At 27.4% G+C, this 15,535-nt stretch overlaps 8 protein-coding genes and 1 pseudogene across 9 annotated transcripts; all 9 read left to right on the plus strand.

The window, feature by feature from the left end:
- Positions 1-901: 901 nt before the first annotated feature.
- On the plus strand, positions 902-1,483 carry LOC9324340. Its single transcript, XM_021035793.1, has one exon. It carries the CDS (start codon positions 1,005-1,007, stop codon positions 1,350-1,352), a length of 348 nt encoding a protein of 115 aa, XP_020891452.1. The 5' UTR covers positions 902-1,004; the 3' UTR covers positions 1,353-1,483.
- Positions 1,484-2,607: 1,124 nt separating this feature from the next.
- Positions 2,608-3,238, plus strand: LOC9322810. Its single transcript, XM_002886698.2, has one exon. It carries the CDS (start codon positions 2,760-2,762, stop codon positions 3,105-3,107), a length of 348 nt encoding a protein of 115 aa, XP_002886744.1. The 5' UTR covers positions 2,608-2,759; the 3' UTR covers positions 3,108-3,238.
- Positions 3,239-4,343: 1,105 nt separating this feature from the next.
- LOC9322811 lies at positions 4,344-4,997 on the plus strand. The gene has a single exon (XM_002886699.2). The coding sequence runs from the start codon at positions 4,519-4,521 to the stop codon at positions 4,864-4,866; it is 348 nt and encodes a 115-aa protein (XP_002886745.1). The 5' UTR covers positions 4,344-4,518; the 3' UTR covers positions 4,867-4,997.
- Positions 4,998-6,195: 1,198 nt separating this feature from the next.
- Positions 6,196-6,754, plus strand: LOC9322812. Its single transcript, XM_002886700.2, has one exon. It carries the CDS (start codon positions 6,276-6,278, stop codon positions 6,621-6,623), a length of 348 nt encoding a protein of 115 aa, XP_002886746.1. The 5' UTR covers positions 6,196-6,275; the 3' UTR covers positions 6,624-6,754.
- Positions 6,755-7,949: 1,195 nt separating this feature from the next.
- On the plus strand, positions 7,950-8,496 carry LOC9322813. Its single transcript, XM_002886701.2, has one exon. It carries the CDS (start codon positions 8,032-8,034, stop codon positions 8,377-8,379), a length of 348 nt encoding a protein of 115 aa, XP_002886747.1. The 5' UTR covers positions 7,950-8,031; the 3' UTR covers positions 8,380-8,496.
- A 1,134-nt stretch (positions 8,497-9,630) lies between these two features.
- On the plus strand, positions 9,631-10,261 carry LOC9322814. Its single transcript, XM_002886702.2, has one exon. The coding sequence runs from the start codon at positions 9,783-9,785 to the stop codon at positions 10,128-10,130; it is 348 nt and encodes a 115-aa protein (XP_002886748.1). The 5' UTR covers positions 9,631-9,782; the 3' UTR covers positions 10,131-10,261.
- Positions 10,262-11,384: 1,123 nt separating this feature from the next.
- On the plus strand, positions 11,385-12,015 carry LOC9322815. The gene has a single exon (XM_002886703.2). The coding sequence runs from the start codon at positions 11,537-11,539 to the stop codon at positions 11,882-11,884; it is 348 nt and encodes a 115-aa protein (XP_002886749.1). The 5' UTR covers positions 11,385-11,536; the 3' UTR covers positions 11,885-12,015.
- A 1,126-nt stretch (positions 12,016-13,141) lies between these two features.
- LOC9322816 lies at positions 13,142-13,697 on the plus strand. Its single transcript, XM_002886704.2, has one exon. It carries the CDS (start codon positions 13,294-13,296, stop codon positions 13,639-13,641), a length of 348 nt encoding a protein of 115 aa, XP_002886750.1. The 5' UTR covers positions 13,142-13,293; the 3' UTR covers positions 13,642-13,697.
- A 1,198-nt stretch (positions 13,698-14,895) lies between these two features.
- LOC9322817 lies at positions 14,896-15,452 on the plus strand (annotated as a pseudogene). The gene has a single exon (XR_002328893.1). The product of XR_002328893.1 is annotated as an uncharacterized LOC9322817 (transcript).
- The last annotated feature ends 83 nt before the right edge of the window (positions 15,453-15,535 follow it).

Genomic DNA, 15,535 nt, shown 5'->3' on the forward strand with positions numbered 1-15,535 from the left:
CAAACCAACACTTCTTTTTGTTTTCTTTCAAAATCTACACAAAACTTAAATTCTAAACTAAAGAAAAAGTTCGAAAGGGTGTGTGTCGAATCCGTTTATGTAGTAAATTGAACAATTATTCTTTAAGTATTTGACATAAATATTACTTTTAGAGTCTTGTAATAGTTATGGTAAAAGTTGCTTAGACTCCAAACCCACAAGTAGGCTAGGTTAACATTGATAATAATGTCCACTCAACCACATAAATATGTCAATTTCAATCTATTGCTTCTTTTTTCAATGTTTTAAATCGACTCTCTTTATTTAGCTTTTAGTTTTTCCAAACATTTTTACTTAGTATGGGATCCATAAAATATATTTTTGCGTCATTGATAGTTATTATATCTTATGTTTTTGATGGAAGTTTTGCAGAATTATTAGTTATGAATCTAGACCATATCCCTACCTTTCGAATATATTACCCAATTGCCATTTATTAATCTTTTAGATTAAACTAAATTTTCAAAATATAATTATTCATTTGACTAACATCATTAAAATAAATGTGAGTTAGGCTTTCAAACGCTCATAGTGAAATATATTTAGAGGACTTAATATTTGAACCTTGTAGTTATTTAATTTAAAATCTTATATATATATATATCAAGTTTGAACTTCATATCTAATAATTTGGCTTCTACTTTGACATAATTTTAAATTCAATCATTAATTTGTAAGTTGAACTTGATATCACTACTTGCATTACTTTTGGATTTAAATTTCAAAAAACCTGATCGAAAATATAAATTTTAACGTACGTTGTTTTTAATTGTCAAGAAGTTAAAAAACTCACATTAATTTCTTAAGTTTATTTTGTAATTTATTTTAGTTACGTTGGAAACTCAATAACTTATAAATAGTTTACATAGCTTCTTGCCTAGAATACCAAATAAAAATATATACTTCATTACATTCTTTTCATACAGTAAGAATAAGTCGGTAAATTCCAAGCATAAGAAAAAAATATGGCTAATCTAAGTTCCCATGTTACTGCGCTATTCATTGTTGTAGCATTGGTGTGTGCGTTTGTTCCTGCATTTTCAGTAGAAGAAACTGAAGCAAAAACATTATGGGACACTTGTCTGGTTAAAATCACTCCTAAGTGTGCATTGAATATAATCGCTGTTGTTTTTGGAAACGGAACCCTCATTGAGTCTTGTTGCCACGATCTTGTCCAAGAAGGAAAAGTGTGTCACGATAATCTCATTAAATATATTGCTGACAGACCATCATTAGTTGGCCGTGAAACACAATACTTGAAGAAGAGGGATGACGTGTGGAGTCATTGTGTCTCAATCTCTAAAACTGCTTAAAATATGTGTTTTTAAAATATTATTTTAATCAGATATATTGATATTTCAAACTTGTTACATTTTTGTTACCATAAATTAATTTCTACGTATGTACTTTAATACGAAATAAATTAAAGCAATTTCTCGTAAGATGAGTAAACTTCTATTTTCGATTTTGAAAATAAAAAATTAACATTTATGAAATAATCAGATAATGAAAAGTAACAATAGCAAAAGAACATTGTTAGTTCTGTTTATGTTTACATTTTCGGCTAACAGTAGAATCCAATCAAGGTATCAACTATTTTCTCTAATTATGGAAAGATTTATTTTTTGTCAATTTCAAGCAAAAACAATAATTAAACTATTTTTCTATTTGCTCTTTTAACTTTTATTTCAAAATTGTATAAATCAAAACCTCCAAAAACAAACCAACACTTCTTTTTGTTTTCTTTCAAAATCTACACAAAACTTAAATTCTAAACTAAAGAAAAAGTTCGAAAGGGTGTGTGTCGAATCCGTTTATGTAGTAAATTGAACAATTATTCTTTAAGTATTGGACATAAATATTACTTTTAGAGTCTTGTAATAGTTATGGTAAAAGTTGCTTAGACTCCAAACCCACAAGTAGGCTAGGTTAACATTGATAATAATGTCCACTCAACCACATAAATATGTCAATTTCAATCTATTGCTTCCTTTTTCAATGTTTTAAATCGACTCTCTTTATTTAGCTTTTAGTTTTTCCAAACATTTTTACTTAGTATGGGATCCATAAAATATATTTTTGCGTCATTGATAGTTATTATATCTTATGTTTTTGATGGAAGTTTTGCAGAATTATTAGTTATGAATCTAGACCATATCCCTACCTTTCGAATATATTACCCAATTGCCATTTATTAATCTTTTAGATTAAACTAATTTTTCAAAATATAATTATTCATTTGACTAACATCATTAAACTAAATGTGAGTTAGGCTTTCAAACACTCATAGTGAAATATATTTAGAGGACTTAATATTTGAACCTTGTAGTTATTTAATTTAAAATCTTATATATATATCAAGTTTGAACTTCATATCTAATAATTTGGCTTCTACTTTGACATAATTTTAAATTCAATCATTAATTTGTAAGTTGAACTTGATATCACTACTTGCATTACTTTTGGATTTAAATTTCAAAAAACCTGATCGAAAATATAAATTTTAACGTACGTTGTTTTTAATTGTCAAGAAGTTAAAAAAACTCACATTAATTTCATAAGTTTATTTTGTAATTTATTTTAGTTACGTTGGATACTCAATAACATATAAATAGTTTACATAGCTTCTTGTCTAGAATACCAAATAAAAATATATACTTCATTACATTCTTTTCATACAGTAAGAATAAGTCGGTAAATTCCAAGCATAAGAAAAAAATATGGCTAATCTAAGCTCCCATGTTACTGCGCTATTCATTGTTGTAGCATTGGTGTGTGCGTTTGTTCCTGCATTTTCAGTAGAAGAAGCTGAAGCAAAAACATTATGGGACACTTGTCTGGTTAAAATCACTCCTAAGTGTGCATTGAATATAATCGCTGTTGTTTTTGGAAACGGAACCCTCATTGAGTCTTGTTGCCACGATCTTGTCCAAGAAGGAAAAGTGTGTCACGATAATCTCATTAAATATATTGCTGACAGACCATCATTAGTTGGCCGTGAAACACAATACTTGAAGAAGAGGGATGACGTGTGGAGTCATTGTGTCTCAATCTCTAAAACTACTTAAAATATGTGTTTTTAAAATATTATTTTAACCGGATATATTGATATTTCAAACTTGTTACATTTTTGTTACCATAAATTAATTTCTACGTATGTACTTTAATACAAAATAAATTAAAGCAATTTCTCGTAAGATGAGTAAACTTCTATTTTTCGATTTTGAAAATAAAATATTAACATTTATAAAATAATCCGATGATGAAAAAGTAACAATAGCAAAAGATCAGTGTTAGTTCAGCTTAGGGTTTCATTTTCGGCTAACAGTAGAATCCAATCAAGGTATCAAATATTTTCTCTAATTATGGAAATATTTATTTTTTGTCAATTTCAAGCAAAATAATAATTAAACAATTTTTCTATTTGCTCTTTTAACTTTTCTTTCAAAATTGTATAAATCAAAACCTCCAAAAACAAACCAACACTTCTTTTTGTTTTCTTTCAAAATCTACACAAAACTTAAATTCTAAACTAAAGAAAAAGTTCGAAAGGGTGTGTGTCGAATCCGTTTATGTAGTAAATTGAACAATTATTCTTTAAGTATTTGACATAAATATTACTTTTAGAGTCTTGTAATAGTTATGGTAAAAGTTGCTTAGACTCCAAACCCACAAGTAGGCTAGGTTAACATTGATAATAATGTCCACTCAACCACATAAATATGTCAATTTCAATCTATTGCTTCTTTTTTCAATGTTTTAAATCGACTCTCTTTATTTAGCTTTTAGTTTTTCCAAACATTTTTACTTAGTATGGAATCCATAAAATATATTTTTGCGTCATTGATAGTTATTATATCTTATGTTTTTGATGGAAGTTTTGCAGAATTATTAGTTATGAATCTAGACCATATCCCTACCTTTCGAATATATTACCCAATTGCCATTTATTAATCTTTTAGATTAAACTAATTTTTCAAAATATAATTATTCATTTGACTAACATCATTAAAATAAATGTGAGTTAGGCTTTCAAACACTCATAGTGAAATATATTTAGAGGACTTAATATTTGAACCTTGTAGTTATTTAATTTAAAATCTTATATATATATATATCAAGTTTGAACTTCATATCTAATAATTTGGCTTCTACTTTGACATAATTTTAAATTCAATCATTAATTTGTAAGTTGAACTTGATATCACTACTTGCATTACTTTTGGATTTAAATTTCAAAAAACCTGATCAAAAATATAAATTTTAACGTACGTTGTTTTTAATTGTCAAGAAGTTAAAAAACTCACATTAATTTCTTAAGTTTATTTTGTAATTTATTTTAGTTACGTTGGATACTCAATAACATATAAATAGTTTACATAGCTTCTTGTCTAGAATACCAAATAAAAATATATACTTCATTACATTCTTTTCATACAATAAGAATAAGTCGGTAAATTCCAAGCATAAGAAAAAAATATGGCTAATCTAAGCTCCCATGTTACTGCGCTATTCATTGTTGTAGCATTGGTGTGTGCGTTTGTTCCTGCATTTTCAGTAGAAGAAGCTGAAGCAAAAACATTATGGGACACTTGTCTGGTTAAAATCACTCCTAAGTGTGCATTGAATGTAATCGCTGTTGTTTTTGGAAACGGAACCCTCATTGAGTCTTGTTGCCACGATCTTGTCCAAGAAGGAAAAGTGTGTCACGATAATCTCATTAAATATATTGCTGACAGACCATCATTAGTTGGCCGTGAAACACAATACTTGAAGAAGAGGGATGACGTGTGGAGTCATTGTGTCTCAATCTCTAAAACTACTTAAAATATGTGTTTTTAAAATATTATTTTAACCGGATATATTGATATTTCAAACTTGTTACATTTTTGTTACCATAAATTAATTTCTACGTATGTACTTTAATACAAAATAAATTAAAGCAATTTCTCGTAAGATGAGTAAACTTCTATTTTTCGATTTTGAAAATAAAATATTAACATTTATAAAATAATCCGATGATGAAAAAGTAACAATAGCAAAAGATCAGTGTTAGTTCAGCTTAGGGTTTCATTTTCGGCTAACAGTAGAATCCAATCAAGGTATCAAATATTTTCTCTAATTATGGAAATATTTATTTTTTGTCAATTTCAAGCAAAATAATAATTAAACAATTTTTCTATTTGCTCTTTTAACTTTTCTTTCAAAATTCTATAAATCAAAACCTCCAAAAACAAACCAACACTTTTTTTTTTCTTTCAAAATCTACACAAAACTTAAATTCTAAACTAAAGAAAAAGTTCGAAAGGGTGTGTGTCGAATCCGTTTATGTAGTAAATTGAACAATTATTCTTTAAGTATTGGACATAAATATTACTTTTAGAGTCTTGTAATAGTTATGGTAAAAGTTGCTTAGACTCCAAACCCACAAGTAGGCTAGGTTAACATTGATAATAATGTCCACTCAACCACATAAATATGTCAATTTCAATCTATTGCTTCCTTTTTCAATGTTTTAAATCGACTCTCTTTATTTAGCTTTTAGTTTTTCCAAACATTTTTACTTAGTATGGGATCCATAAAATATATTTTTGCGTCATTGATAGTTATTATATCTTATGTTTTTGATGGAAGTTTTGCAGAATTATTAGTTATGAATCTAGACCATATCCCTACCTTTCGAATATATTACCCAATTGCCATTTATTAATCTTTTAGATTAAACTAATTTTTCAAAATATAATTATTCATTTGACTAACATCATTAAACTAAATGTGAGTTAGGCTTTCAAACACTCATAGTGAAATATATTTAGAGGACTTAATATTTGAACCTTGTAGTTATTTAATTTAAAATCTTATATATATATATATCAAGTTTGAACTTCATATCTAATAATTTGGCTTCTACTTTGACATAATTTTAAATTCAATCATTAATTTGTAAGTTGAACTTGATATCACTACTTGCATTACTTTTGGATTTAAATTTCAAAAAACCTGATCGAAAATATAAATTTTAACGTACGTTGTTTTTAATTGTCAAGAAGTTAAAAAAACTCACATTAATTTCATAAGTTTATTTTGTAATTTATTTTAGTTACGTTGGATACTCAATAACATATAAATAGTTTACATAGATTCTTGTCTAGAATACCAAATAAAAATATATACTTCATTACATTCTTTTCATACAGTAAGAATAAGTCGGTAAATTCCAAGCATAAGAAAAAAATATGGCTAATCTAAGCTCCCATGTTACTGCGCTATTCATTGTTGTAGCATTGGTGTGTGCGTTTGTTCCTGCATTTTCAGTAGAAGAAGCTGAAGCAAAAACATTATGGGACACTTGTCTGGTTAAAATCACTCCTAAGTGTGCATTGAATATAATCGCTGTTGTTTTTGGAAACGGAACCCTCATTGAGTCTTGTTGCCACGATCTTGTCCAAGAAGGAAAAGTGTGTCACGATAATCTCATTAAATATATTGCTGACAGACCATCATTAGTTGGCCGTGAAACACAATACTTGAAGAAGAGGGATGACGTGTGGAGTCATTGTGTCTCAATCTCTAAAACTACTTAAAATATGTGTTTTTAAAATATTATTTTAACCGGATATATTGATATTTCAAACTTGTTACATTTTTGTTACCATAAATTAATTTCTACGTATGTACTTTAATACAAAATAAATTAAAGCAATTTCTCGTAAGATGAGTAAACTTCTATTTTTCGATTTTGAAAATAAAATATTAACATTTATAAAATAATCCGATGATGAAAAAGTAACAATAGCAAAAGATCAGTGTTAGTTCAGCTTAGGGTTTCATTTTCGGCTAACAGTAGAATCCAATCAAGGTATCAAATATTTTCTCTAATTATGGAAATATTTATTTTTTGTCAATTTCAAGCAAAATAATAATTAAACAATTTTTCTATTTGCTCTTTTAACTTTTCTTTCAAAATTCTATAAATCAAAACCTCCAAAAACAAACCAACACTTTTTTTTTTCTTTCAAAATCTACACAAAACTTAAATTCTAAACTAAAGAAAAAGTTCGAAAGGGTGTGTGTCGAATCCGTTTATGTAGTAAATTGAACAATTATTCTTTAAGTATTGGACATAAATATTACTTTTAGAGTCTTGTAATAGTTATGGTAAAAGTTGCTTAGACTCCAAACCCACAAGTAGGCTAGGTTAACATTGATAATAATGTCCACTCAACCACATAAATATGTCAATTTCAATCTATTGCTTCCTTTTTCAATGTTTTAAATCGACTCTCTTTATTTAGCTTTTAGTTTTTCCAAACATTTTTACTTAGTATGGGATCCATAAAATATATTTTTGCGTCATTGATAGTTATTATATCTTATATTTTTGATGGAAGTTTTGCAGAATTATTAGTTATGAATCTAGACCATATCCCTACCTTTCGAATATATTACCCAATTGCCATTTATTAATCTTTTAGATTAAACTAATTTTTCAAAATATAATTATTCATTTGACTAACATCATTAAACTAAATGTGAGTTAGGCTTTCAAACACTCATAGTGAAATATATTTAGAGGACTTAATATTTGAACCTTGTAGTTATTTAATTTAAAATCTTATATATATATATATCAAGTTTGAACTTCATATCTAATAATTTGGCTTCTACTTTGACATAATTTTAAATTCAATCATTAATTTGTAAGTTGAACTTGATATCACTACTTGCATTACTTTTGGATTTAAATTTCAAAAAACCTGATCGAAAATATAAATTTTAACGTACGTTGTTTTTAATTGTCAAGAAGTTAAAAAACTCACATTAATTTCTTAAGTTTAGTTTGTAATTTATTTTAGTTACGTTGGAAACTCAATAACTTATAAATAGTTTACATAGCTTCTTGCCTAGAATACCAAATAAAAATATATACTTCATTACATTCTTTTCATACAGTAAGAATAAGTCGGTAAATTCCAAGCATAAGAAAAAAATATGGCTAATCTAAGTTCCCATGTTACTGCGCTATTCATTGTTGTAGCATTGGTGTGTGCGTTTGTTCCTGCATTTTCAGTAGAAGAAACTGAAGCAAAAACATTATGGGACACTTGTCTGGTTAAAATCACTCCTAAGTGTGCATTGAATATAATCGCTGTTGTTTTTGGAAACGGAACCCTCATTGAGTCTTGTTGCCACGATCTTGTCCAAGAAGGAAAAGTGTGTCACGATAATCTCATTAAATATATTGCTGACAGACCATCATTAGTTGGCCGTGAAACACAATACTTGAAGAAGAGGGATGACGTGTGGAGTCATTGTGTCTCAATCTCTAAAACTGCTTAAAATGTGTTTTTAAAATATTATTTTAACCGGATATATTGATATTTCAAACTTGTTACATTTTTGTTACCATAAATTAATTTCTACGTATGTACTTTAATACGAAATAAATTAAAGCAATTTCTCGTAAGATGAGTAAACTTCTATTTTTCGATTTTGAAAATAAAATATTAACATTTATAAAATAATCCGATGATGAAAAAGTAACAATAGCAAAAGATCAGTGTTAGTTCAGCTTAGGGTTTCATTTTCGGCTAACAGTAGAATCCAATCAAGGTATCAAATATTTTCTCTAATTATGGAAATATTTATTTTTTGTCAATTTCAAGCAAAAATAATAATTAAACAATTTTTCTATTCGCTCTTTAACTTTTCTTTCAAAATTCTATAAATCAAAACCTCCAAAAACAAACCAACACTTTTTTTTTTCTTTCAAAATCTACACAAAACTTAAATTCTAAACTAAAGAAAAAGTTCGAAAGGGTGTGTGTCGAATCCGTTTATGTAGTAAATTGAACAATTATTCTTTAAGTATTGGACATAAATATTACTTTTAGAGTCTTGTAATAGTTATGGTAAAAGTTGCTTAGACTCCAAACCCACAAGTAGGCTAGGTTAACATTGATAATAATGTCCACTCAACCACATAAATATGTCAATTTCAATCTATTGCTTCCTTTTTCAATGTTTTAAATCGACTCTCTTTATTTAGCTTTTAGTTTTTCCAAACATTTTTACTTAGTATGGGATCCATAAAATATATTTTTGCGTCATTGATAGTTATTATATCTTATGTTTTTGATGGAAGTTTTGCAGAATTATTAGTTATGAATCTAGACCATATCCCTACCTTTCGAATATATTACCCAATTGCCATTTATTAATCTTTTAGATTAAACTAATTTTTCAAAATATAATTATTCATTTGACTAACATCATTAAACTAAATGTGAGTTAGGCTTTCAAACACTCATAGTGAAATATATTTAGAGGACTTAATATTTGAACCTTGTAGTTATTTAATTTAAAATCTTATATATATATCAAGTTTGAACTTCATATCTAATAATTTGGCTTCTACTTTGACATAATTTTAAATTCAATCATTAATTTGTAAGTTGAACTTGATATCACTACTTGCATTACTTTTGGATTTAAATTTCAAAAAACCTGATCGAAAATATAAATTTTAACGTACGTTGTTTTTAATTGTCAAGAAGTTAAAAAAACTCACATTAATTTCATAAGTTTATTTTGTAATTTATTTTAGTTACGTTGGATACTCAATAACATATAAATAGTTTACATAGCTTCTTGTCTAGAATACCAAATAAAAATATATACTTCATTACATTCTTTTCATACAGTAAGAATAAGTCGGTAAATTCCAAGCATAAGAAAAAAATATGGCTAATCTAAGCTCCCATGTTACTGCGCTATTCATTGTTGTAGCATTGGTGTGTGCGTTTGTTCCTGCATTTTCAGTAGAAGAAGCTGAAGCAAAAACATTATGGGACACTTGTCTGGTTAAAATCACTCCTAAGTGTGCATTGAATATAATCGCTGTTGTTTTTGGAAACGGAACCCTCATTGAGTCTTGTTGCCACGATCTTGTCCAAGAAGGAAAAGTGTGTCACGATAATCTCATTAAATATATTGCTGACAGACCATCATTAGTTGGCCGTGAAACACAATACTTGAAGAAGAGGGATGACGTGTGGAGTCATTGTGTCTCAATCTCTAAAACTGCTTAAAATATGTGTTTTTAAAATATTATTTTAACCGGATATATTGATATTTCAAACTTGTTACATTTTTGTTACCATAAATTAATTTCTACGTATGTACTTTAATACGAAATAAATTAAAGCAATTTCTCGTAAGATGAGTAAACTTCTATTTTTCGATTTTGAAAATAAAATATTAACATTTATAAAATAATCCGATGATGAAAAAGTAACAATAGCAAAAGATCAGTGTTAGTTCAGCTTAGGGTTTCATTTTCGGCTAACAGTAGAATCCAATCAAGGTATCAAATATTTTCTCTAATTATGGAAATATTTATTTTTTGTCAATTTCAAGCAAAAATAATAATTAAACAATTTTTCTATTTGCTCTTTTAACTTTTCTTTCAAAATTCTATAAATCAAAACCTCCAAAAACAAACCAACACTTTTTTTTTTCTTTCAAAATCTACACAAAACTTAAATTCTAAACTAAAGAAAAAGTTCGAAAGGGTGTGTGTCGAATCCGTTTATGTAGTAAATTGAACAATTATTCTTTAAGTATTGGACATAAATATTACTTTTAGAGTCTTGTAATAGTTATGGTAAAAGTTGCTTAGACTCCAAACCCACAAGTAGGCTAGGTTAACATTGATAATAATGTCCACTCAACCACATAAATATGTCAATTTCAATCTATTGCTTCCTTTTTCAATGTTTTAAATCGACTCTCTTTATTTAGCTTTTAGTTTTTCCAAACATTTTTACTTAGTATGGGATCCATAAAATATATTTTTGCGTCATTGATAGTTATTATATCTTATGTTTTTGATGGAAGTTTTGCAGAATTATTAGTTATGAATCTAGACCATATCCCTACCTTTCGAATATATTACCCAATTGCCATTTATTAATCTTTTAGATTAAACTAATTTTTCAAAATATAATTATTCATTTGACTAACATCATTAAACTAAATGTGAGTTAGGCTTTCAAACACTCATAGTGAAATATATTTAGAGGACTTAATATTTGAACCTTGTAGTTATTTAATTTAAAATCTTATATATATATCAAGTTTGAACTTCATATCTAATAATTTGGCTTCTACTTTGACATAATTTTAAATTCAATCATTAATTTGTAAGTTGAACTTGATATCACTACTTGCATTACTTTTGGATTTAAATTTCAAAAAACCTGATCGAAAATATAAATTTTAACGTACGTTGTTTTTAATTGTCAAGAAGTTAAAAAAACTCACATTAATTTCATAAGTTTATTTTGTAATTTATTTTAGTTACGTTGGATACTCAATAACATATAAATAGTTTACATAGCTTCTTGTCTAGAATACCAAATAAAAATATATACTTCATTACATTCTTTTCATACAGTAAGAATAAGTCGGTAAATTCCAAGCATAAGAAAAAAATATGGCTAATCTAAGCTCCCATGTTACTGCGCTATTCATTGTTGTAGCATTGGTGTGTGCGTTTGTTCCTGCATTTTCAGTAGAAGAAGCTGAAGCAAAAACATTATGGGACACTTGTCTGGTTAAAATCACTCCTAAGTGTGCATTGAATGTAATCGCTGTTGTTTTTGGAAACGGAACCCTCATTGAGTCTTGTTGCCACGATCTTGTCCAAGAAGGAAAAGTGTGTCACGATAATCTCATTAAATATATTGCTGACAGACCATCATTAGTTGGCCGTGAAACACAATACTTGAAGAAGAGGGATGACGTGTGGAGTCATTGTGTCTCAATCTCTAAAACTACTTAAAATATGTGTTTTTAAAATATTATTTTAACCGGATATATTGATATTTCAAACTTGTTACATTTTTGTTACCATAAATTAATTTCTACGTATGTACTTTAATACAAAATAAATTAAAGCAATTTCTCGTAAGATGAGTAAACTTCTATTTTTCGATTTTGAAAATAAAATATTAACATTTATAAAATAATCCGATGATGAAAAAGTAACAATAGCAAAAGATCAGTGTTAGTTCAGCTTAGGGTTTCATTTTCGGCTAACAGTAGAATCCAATCAAGGTATCAAATATTTTCTCTAATTATGGAAATATTTATTTTTTGTCAATTTCAAGCAAAATAATAATTAAACAATTTTTCTATTTGCTCTTTTAACTTTTCTTTCAAAATTCTATAAATCAAAACCTCCAAAAACAAACCAACACTTTTTTTTTTCTTTCAAAATCTACACAAAACTTAAATTCTAAACTAAAGAAAAAGTTCGAAAGGGTGTGTGTCGAATCCGTTTATGTAGTAAATTGAACAATTATTCTTTAAGTATTGGACATAAATATTACTTTTAGAGTCTTGTAATAGTTATGGTAAAAGTTGCTTAGACTCCAAACCCACAAGTAGGCTAGGTTAACATTGATAATAATGTCCACTCAACCACATAAATATGTCAATTTCAATCTATTGCTTCCTTTTTCAATGTTTTAAATCGACTCTCTTTATTTAGCTTTTAGTTTTTCCAAACATTTTTACTTAGTATGGGATCCATAAAATATATTTTTGCGTCATTGATAGTTATTATATCTTATGTTTTTGATGGAAGTTTTGCAGAATTATTAGTTATGAATCTAGACCATATCCCTACCTTTCGAATATATTACCCAATTGCCATTTATTAATCTTTTAGATTAAACTAAATTTTCAAAATATAATTATTCATTTGACTAACATCATTAAAATAAATGTGAGTTAGGCTTTCAAACGCTCATAGTGAAATATATTTAGAGGACTTAATATTTGAACCTTGTAGTTATTTAATTTAAAATCTTATATATATATATATCAAGTTTGAACTTCATATCTAATAATTTGGCTTCTACTTTGACATAATTTTAAATTCAATCATTAATTTGTAAGTTGAACTTGATATCACTACTTGCATTACTTTTGGATTTAAATTTCAAAAAACCTGATCGAAAATATAAATTTTAACGTACGTTGTTTTTAATTGTCAAGAAGTTAAAAAAACTCACATTAATTTCATAAGTTTATTTTGTAATTTATTTTAGTTACGTTGGATACTCAATAACATATAAATAGTTTACATAGCTTCTTGTCTAGAATACCAAATAAAAATATATACTTCATTACATTCTTTTCATACAGTAAGAATAAGTCGGTAAATTCCAAGCATAAGAAAAAAATATGGCTAATCTAAGCTCCCATGTTACTGCGCTATTCATTGTTGTAGCATTGGTGTGTGCGTTTGTTCCTGCATTTTCAGTAGAAGAAGCTGAAGCAAAAACATTATGGGACACTTGTCTGGTTAAAATCACTCCTAAGTGTGCATTGAATGTAATCGCTGTTGTTTTTGGAAACGGAACCCTCATTGAGTCTTGTTGCCACGATCTTGTCCAAGAAGGAAAAGTGTGTCACGATAATCTCATTAAATATATTGCTGACAGACCATCATTAGTTGGCCGTGAAACACAATACTTGAAGAAGAGGGATGACGTGTGGAGTCATTGTGTCTCAATCTCTAAAACTGCTTAAAATATGTGTTTTTAAAATATTATTTTAACCGGATATATTGATATTTCAAACTTGTTACATTTTTGCTACCATAAATTAATTTCTACGTATGTACTTTAATACGAAATAAATTAAAGCAATTTCTCGTAAGATGAGTAAACTTCTATTTTTCGATTTTGAAAATAAAAAATTAACATTTATAAAATAATCCGATGATGAAAAAGTAACAATAGCAAAAGATCAGTGTTAGTTCAGCTTAGGGTTTCATTTTCGGCTAACAGTAGAATCCAATCAAGGTATCAAATATTTTCTCTAATTATGGAAATATTTATTTTTTGTCAATTTCAAGCAAAATAATAATTAAACAATTTTTCTATTTGCTCTTTTAACTTTTCTTTCAAAATTCTATAAATCAAAACCTCCAAAAACAAACCAACACTTTTTTTTTTTCTTTCAAAATCTACACAAAACTTAAATTCTAAACTAAAGAAAAAGTTCGAAAGGGTGTGTGTCGAATCCGTTTATGTAGTAAATTGAACAATTATTCTTTAAGTATTGGACATAAATATTACTTTTAGAGTCTTGTAATAGTTATGGTAAAAGTTGCTTAGACTCCAAACCCACAAGTAGGCTAGGTTAACATTGATAATAATGTCCACTCAACCACATAAATATGTCAATTTCAATCTATTGCTTCCTTTTTCAATGTTTTAAATCGACTCTCTTTATTTAGCTTTTAGTTTTTCCAAACATTTTTACTTAGTATGGGATCCATAAAATATATTTTTGCGTCATTGATAGTTATTATATCTTATGTTTTTGATGGAAGTTTTGCAGAATTATTAGTTATGAATCTAGACCATATCCCTACCTTTCGAATATATTACCCAATTGCCATTTATTAATCTTTTAGATTAAACTAATTTTTCAAAATATAATTATTCATTTGACTAACATCATTAAACTAAATGTGAGTTAGGCTTTCAAACACTCATAGTGAAATATATTTAGAGGACTTAATATTTGAACCTTGTAGTTATTTAATTTAAAATCTTATATATATATCAAGTTTGAACTTCATATCTAATAATTTGGCTTCTACTTTGACATAATTTTAAATTCAATCATTAATTTGTAAGTTGAACTTGATATCACTACTTGCATTACTTTTGGATTTAAATTTCAAAAAACCTGATCGAAAATATAAATTTTAACGTACGTTGTTTTTAATTGTCAAGAAGTTAAAAAAACTCACATTAATTTCATAAGTTTATTTTGTAATTTATTTTAGTTACGTTGGATACTCAATAACATATAAATAGTTTACATAGCTTCTTGTCTAGAATACCAAATAAAAATATATACTTCATTACATTCTTTTCATACAGTAAGAATAAGTCGGTAAATTCCAAGCATAAGAAAAAAATATGGCTAATCTAAGCTCCCATGTTACTGCGCTATTCATTGTTGTAGCATTGGTGTGTGCGTTTGTTCCTGCATTTTCAGTAGAAGAAGCTGAAGCAAAAACATTATGGGACACTTGTCTGGTTAAAATCACTCCTAAGTGTGCATTGAATATAATCGCTGTTGTTTTTGGAAACGGAACCCTCATTGAGTCTTGTTGCCACGATCTTGTCCAAGAATGAAAAGTGTGTCACGATAATCTCATTAAATAAATTGCTGACAGACCATCATTAGTTGGCCGTGAAACACAATACTTGAAGAAGAGGGATGACGTGTGGAGTCATTGTGTCTCAATCTCTAAAACTGCTTAAAATATGTGTTTTTAAAATATTATTTTAACCGGATATATTGATATTTCAAACTTGTTACATTTTTCTTACCATAAATTAATTTCTACATATGTACTTTAATACAAAATAAATTAAAGCAATTTCTCGTAAGATGAGTAAAC

This window comes from Arabidopsis lyrata, assembly GCF_000004255.2.
Source record: "Arabidopsis lyrata subsp. lyrata unplaced genomic scaffold ARALYscaffold_2, whole genome shotgun sequence".
Taxonomy (NCBI): Eukaryota; Viridiplantae; Streptophyta; class Magnoliopsida; order Brassicales; family Brassicaceae; genus Arabidopsis; species Arabidopsis lyrata.

Bases quoted from the DNA above. Each gene is read 5' to 3' on its own strand.
- LOC9322812 (XM_002886700.2), top strand. From the start codon at position 6,276: ATGGCTAATCTAAGCTCCCATGTTACTGCGCTATTCATTGTTGTAGCA.
- LOC9324340 (XM_021035793.1), top strand. From the start codon at position 1,005: ATGGCTAATCTAAGTTCCCATGTTACTGCGCTATTCATTGTTGTAGCA.
- LOC9322816 (XM_002886704.2), top strand. From the start codon at position 13,294: ATGGCTAATCTAAGCTCCCATGTTACTGCGCTATTCATTGTTGTAGCA.
- LOC9322813 (XM_002886701.2), top strand. From the start codon at position 8,032: ATGGCTAATCTAAGTTCCCATGTTACTGCGCTATTCATTGTTGTAGCA.
- LOC9322810 (XM_002886698.2), top strand. From the start codon at position 2,760: ATGGCTAATCTAAGCTCCCATGTTACTGCGCTATTCATTGTTGTAGCA.
- LOC9322814 (XM_002886702.2), top strand. From the start codon at position 9,783: ATGGCTAATCTAAGCTCCCATGTTACTGCGCTATTCATTGTTGTAGCA.
- LOC9322815 (XM_002886703.2), top strand. From the start codon at position 11,537: ATGGCTAATCTAAGCTCCCATGTTACTGCGCTATTCATTGTTGTAGCA.
- LOC9322811 (XM_002886699.2), top strand. From the start codon at position 4,519: ATGGCTAATCTAAGCTCCCATGTTACTGCGCTATTCATTGTTGTAGCA.